The following is a 5632-nucleotide window of genomic DNA, read 5'->3' as shown; positions in this document are numbered from 1 at the left end:
CCCTCCTTCTCGGACTGTCTCCCGACTCGCCCGCTGAGAGCCCTTTCTGATCGCGAGCGGTGGTGGCGGAGCCGAGGCGGCGGCACGGGACCTGCAGTCGCCGGGATTCCCTCCAGGTGACGATGCTCTGGTTCTCCGCCGTCAGGGCTCTGGCTGAGCGTCCCCGCCGGCGCTCGCCCGGGATTACCTGCTGCGTCTTGCTGCTGCTCAATTGCTCGGGGGTCCCCATGTCTCTGGCTTCCTCCTTCTTGACAGGTAGGGGAGGGGGCTGGAGGGACCGGGCCTCCCGGGCGCCGGCTGGGTACCTGGGAGAGGAGGCGCTGGCGCGCCCGGGGATGGGAGGGTTCAGAGCGAGCACCTAGGCGCCTGCCCCTCTCTGGCTGGCGGGGATGAAGCGAAGCCCGCGGGGTTAAGGGGTGGGAGGCAGTGAGTAGGTTAAGGGCGGAGAGGATGCTGACATCAATATAGTGATAGAAATTCTTCCATCTGAATGGAAGAAACCCCTTGATTTGTTTTTAATATCCCCCTCCACCCTTATTTTGACCTACTCGCCCCCGGTACAAGTAAGGAAAAGTGCGCACCGTCTTTCACATATCCTTCTTTCTGACACTCTAAGGTTCCAGTATATCTCGTGTTAGGAGTGCTTTTTACAGCACCCGCTCTTCAGACCTTGAATCTAGAGAAACGACCCTATTTTAAAAGGGTAATAGTAGCAGGATATAGTAATTACATGCTTCCCGGCAGGTGAGGGCCTCAACTGCTATTCTGAAGGACATACTTTACTGACACCTGGTGCAGAAAAGAAAATATTGAGTCAATTTCTAAGAGAAGAGGAAAGAAGATGTGATTTCAAATCAAGACAATAAGAGGCAGATTCATAGAAAGGCCTTTCCATTGACGCGGTCCTGAATGTTGTTCAAATTTAAAATCTGCCCGAATGGCCAATTTGAATTTATTTGTCACATGGGGGTGTGTGTTCAGTTGAAATGCCTGCGTAAAGGAGGAGTATTTAATATTAAAGATCCCATGAATTGTGCTTAACCCCTATGGCTACAGTCCTTTTTAAAAAAAAAACAAAAAAAAACCTGTTCAAATAAAACTATTTAGGATAGATTTTTTTTTAGAGGGGTGGGTGGAATTATATTTATTTCTGGTGAGTTTGATCATTTAAAACTCATTAGGAATTTCTGAAATTTGGGTAGTCATTTCAAAAAGCATTAGTGTAAAAATTTTAAATTTTGTAATAATGCCAATAAGCTAAGCTTAAAATAATTTTTTTCCTCTTCATTTCAGGTTCTGTTGCAAAATGTGAAAATGAAGGTGAAGTCCTGCAGATCCCGTTTATCACGGACAACCCCTGTATAATGTGCGTCTGCTTGGTAAGTAGGGAGGGCAGGTCATGGGAAGCCAGCCAATTGCTCCCTCTGACCAGGGGAACCCATTCAATGTAATTATATAACCAGATCTTAAACATGGTTTTTGGTCATTACAAAACTGCACATAGCTGGAGAATGGAGTTCAGTTGAATTTCCGAGTTTTATGGACTTTGGCAATTTCTATGTCATCTGGCTGGGAATTCTTCTCTTTGACCTCATCTTTACAGAAGTAACTTTAAGGATGGGCTTTGTGTGGCATTGTCTCGGTGACAATTACCATCTGCACTGTCTGCTCCCAGGAATGGCTGTTGCCATCAAATCGCAGGCGCCATCAAACTTGCTGCCTTGATTCTGTCATCTGAGCTCAGTGTGAACATGGCGAGATAACATGTAGGTATCTTACCAGTGATAAGGTGCGTGACAAGGGGAAAGAGAAGTGACAGTTACAAAAGACAAACATGAGGACAAGACGTAACCTGGGATTTCTTGGCCTGTGAGAGCCTAAACTCGCAAAAAACCGTCCTGATATTTTGGATTTGGAAACATGAATCAGGAGGGACATTCGGTTCTTAATAGAGAATGACACTTGGCTGTCAGCTGCTTCGTTAACCCTGGCAGTGGCAGTAGATTTAAAAGAAAAAGAATTTGTTTTAATTTATTTTAGCTTAATATTTAATGATAAGAACTAGTATGTAACCACATGGGGGAGATTAAGTTATAGGAATAAGAATCTCTGAGATGAAATGTAGCCTCACAAAGAGCAGCGTTTTTGTCTAAGGGAGTGTTACCTGCCAATCACTCTTGGCAAGCCTCGATGAAAAGCTACACATCACGAAACCCTGTTGGAAACGCATGAAGGCGTCAGTGCGAAACTCCAAAGAGAGAGGTGAAGGTTTGTGTTCAGATCAGCGTTCTGCAGGGAACTGGCAAAGGGGTTCTTCTCTGTGTAGGTGGGAGCCAAGCCATCTGGGTTTAAACTACCCAAACTTTTTCATGACGAGAGATGAGGTCAATGTTGCGAAATGATAAGTGGGTGAAGGTGCGTGCCTGGATCAAATGATGATCAGGCCCTGCTCACGAAGGGAATCACCAGAATCAGAGGTGAACATGCCTTTCGCTGGCCGGGAAGAGAAACATTGCTTGCTGCCTTGATAGGAAAGGGCTCCGAGAGGCAGGCTCTTCAGATTTTGTGTTTGTGAGCTGCCCTTAATGATCTTTCACTAAATGGCCTGTTGAAAAGAAGCTCTGCATTTGAATTTTGACGCAGTTATATATTTACAAATGCAGTGTCGGGGGGTGGGGGGGGAGGAGAGAGGGGGGATATGAATTTCCTTTCATTTTCTCTTATCTTGACATTGTGAGTGAATTATTTTATCTTAATCTCTTTATAGGAAATTACCCCGATGAACATTTAAATGTGCTAGGAGCTCCGAGCACATGTGAAAACATTGTTTTTCTCCTCCCCGATATTACTGTGCTTAAAGTGTAAATGGGCCGCTTAGGTTTTGCACAAAGTTCCCAAATTACATTATGAAAAATTTCCCACAGAGCGTTCCCCTTTTCGGGACCACACCCTGGCGGGAAGAAGTTCTTTCTCTCAAAGTTCGGCCTTACTGATCATCCGATCAGGGCTAGAATCCTGCCCTTTGAGAGTAAGGAGTGACTCAGAAGAGAGAAAAAAAAATGCATCTGCTGGTAATCCAGTGAAAATCATGTATATTTCAGAAAAGTATTGATTAAGCTTAGAAGGATAGTAGGTCTATGTATGTCTTGAAGTAACATTCGGAGGTATCTGCCTTGGTGGAATCCTTTTGAAATGTGCTCAGGGGGAACTCTGGCGCCCCAACTCAAGTTACTCAGAAGATGTCTTGGAGCCTCTCTCTAGCAAAGGCTCAGTCACGTGCTCTGTGGCCCGTGCATGGGTTTGAGGTCCTGGACCCCAAGTTATCATAGTCATTATTGCTTCCTAAACATTTGTAATGACTTGATAAAATGGAGTAAGAATAGCCGGTTGGCGTGGCTCTGTGGTTGAGCATCGACCTAGGAACCAGGAGGTCTTGGTTTGATTCCCAGTCAGGCCACATGCCCGGGTTTGCGGGCTCGATCCTCAGTGGGGGACGTGCAGGAGGCAGCCGATCAATGATGCTCTCTCATTATTGATGTTTCTCTTTCTCTCTCCCTCTTCCTTCCTCTCTGACATCAATAAAAATATATTTCAAAAATATTAAGTAAGAATAGATGGATGACCAGATCTCTATATGTACATGCTCTTGTAACTTTCCACTGCAGCCCATGGATGTCGGAGTGGCCCCCACTGCCATGAGGCTGCTTAGCATTTTGATACTTAGGATTTTGATACATTTAACAGATGGATAATATTAGCAGTAGCAGCTAATATTTATGAGCCACTTTATTTGTGGCGCTTATCTACATCTGCATTATTTCATTGAATCCTCCGAAAAAATCTTTCGAGAGCCTTTACCCCCATTTTACAGATGAGGAAACTGAGGTCAGCGGAGTTAAAGGCATATTTTAGCAAATATCGGAGCTGGAACTCATTGTTTTCCTCTGCCTCCAAGGCAGCGGTTCTCAACCTGTGGGTCGAGACCCCTTTGGCGGTCGAACGACCCTTTCACAGGGGTCGCCTAAGACCATCCTGCATATCAGATATTTACATTGTGATTCATAACAGTAGCAACATTACAGTTATGAAGTAGCAACGAAAATAATTTTATGGTTGGGTCACAACATGAGGAACTGTATTTAAAGGGCCAGAAGGTTGAGAACCACTGCTCCAAGGCACATGCCTACTAGCAAGTGAAACAGGCTATTTGCTGAGTGGACACGTGGAAAAGCGAGGAGAAAGTGGAAAGACCGTCACTTATTTTACTACTTGGCGTCGCTTTGAGTTATTTTGTTTTTTTCTTTGGAGTCTCTCAGGAGCCCGCTTAGCTAACATTTGTTAATCAGATTAGATGAAAGGAAAGTCTCCTTAGGAGTTCGGCTGACCTGTGGGGAGCTCTGGTTGTGAGTTGGTTTTGTGTATGTACGTTAAGAGGGTATGTAATAGTCAAAACTGTACTTTGGATAAAGAAAATAGTCATATTTAGTTTGTGTTGGTCCAGCCTTTTGGCAGAAAGGCACCTAAGACTGAACATAAGCTCATATCTTATTTCATAACATGTATTAAAAAAAAAAAGCTAACCTCAACGTATGCTTAAAAAAGACGTAAAATGTTACAGTTGGGAGGAAATAGGTGGCACAAAGTCCTGCATATAATTACGCTTTAAAAGCTTGAAAAACCCCACAAAATCAACTTGGCCTGATTTAAACTTTTAAGCTCCGAAATGTTTCAAAGGCGGAATGAGCTCATTTCTGTGGGAATTCTGAGGATGACAGCGAGGGCAGTGGCCCCGGCGAGCAGAACCGGAGAATTTTCTTCTCAGTTAGCCTCGCCTGCATGGCCCCCAGCATCTTGCCAGAACCAGCTGGGGTCCAAGAATAACCTGTTTGTTAGCTGGTGATGGCTATCGCTTTAAAGCGTGTGGGACAAAAAGCTTGGGTGCCTCTGTTCCAGGGGGAAGGTGAGAAGTCGGGCCACTGGTCTGAAATCTGGGGGAGCGGGAGGCAGTTTAGGTGAAAGCGGCAAAGTGTTCCATTGTTTAGTTAGGAAGCAAAGCAGGGCTGCTCACCGCCTTACAAAATGGTCTTGTAAGAGCCGCAGGAAGGCGGGCCCAGACCCACGGCTGGTGTGTGTGAGTTTCTTTACCCCGTTCTTGCTAGAATTATTTTCCCATGATGTCTGGGGAAGCACATCAGTGCTGTCCCTGAGGCCCAGCCCACAGCTGCCAGCCGCATCCAGATCAGGAGTCTAAAGCAGTTGTCTGGCTCTTTCGGGCGTCCCCAAAGCCACCCAGCGGCCCTGAGAAGTGGGGTCCTCCGACTTCTCACCCCTTTTCCTAACGGGAGCAGAGAGGGCGTGGCGCAAGCCGGTGCCTTCGGCCCAGTCCTGGAAACCCGACACAGCTTCGGAGGCCGGGACTCCGAAAACCAGAACTCAGCCAGAGAGCTTAGTTTGGCAGACATTTTGTTCAGCGAAAAACATTATTCCGAGGTTCAAATTCCCTCTTTTAAATCCAGAGGTGCCATGTAGAAGTGGACCCTCTGCCCATGAAAAGCAACGTGAAATTCGGTGTCACACGAAGCGCTGCCGCGCCGCCCCCCCCCCCCCCCCCCCCCCCCCCCCCCCCCCCCCA

General features: G+C 46.4%; 1 protein-coding gene across 2 annotated transcripts in view; it reads left to right on the top strand.

Annotated features, from left to right (window-relative positions):
• The first annotated feature begins 6 nt into the window (after positions 1–6).
• Positions 7–5632, top strand: part of BMPER (BMP binding endothelial regulator) — a 205435-nt gene continuing 199809 nt past the window's right edge. Inside the window, exons 1-2 of one of the 2 annotated variants that reach the window (XM_014541094.1) lie at positions 7–116; positions 1294–1379. In XM_014541094.1, the coding sequence (XP_014396580.1) occupies positions 1365–1379 (15 nt within the window). In that variant the 5' untranslated portion in view covers positions 7–116; positions 1294–1364. Of the gene's footprint in view, positions 256–1293; positions 1380–5632 lie in introns of both variants that reach the window. The other variant, XM_005868076.2, reaches the window with a different exon arrangement.

Source organism: Myotis brandtii, unplaced genomic scaffold (genome assembly GCF_000412655.1).
Source record: "Myotis brandtii unplaced genomic scaffold, ASM41265v1 scaffold260, whole genome shotgun sequence".
NCBI lineage: Eukaryota > Metazoa > Chordata > Mammalia > Chiroptera > Vespertilionidae > Myotis > Myotis brandtii.
Note: the sequence above shows the minus strand (reverse complement) of the source record. Positions and strands in the feature narration are given on the sequence as shown.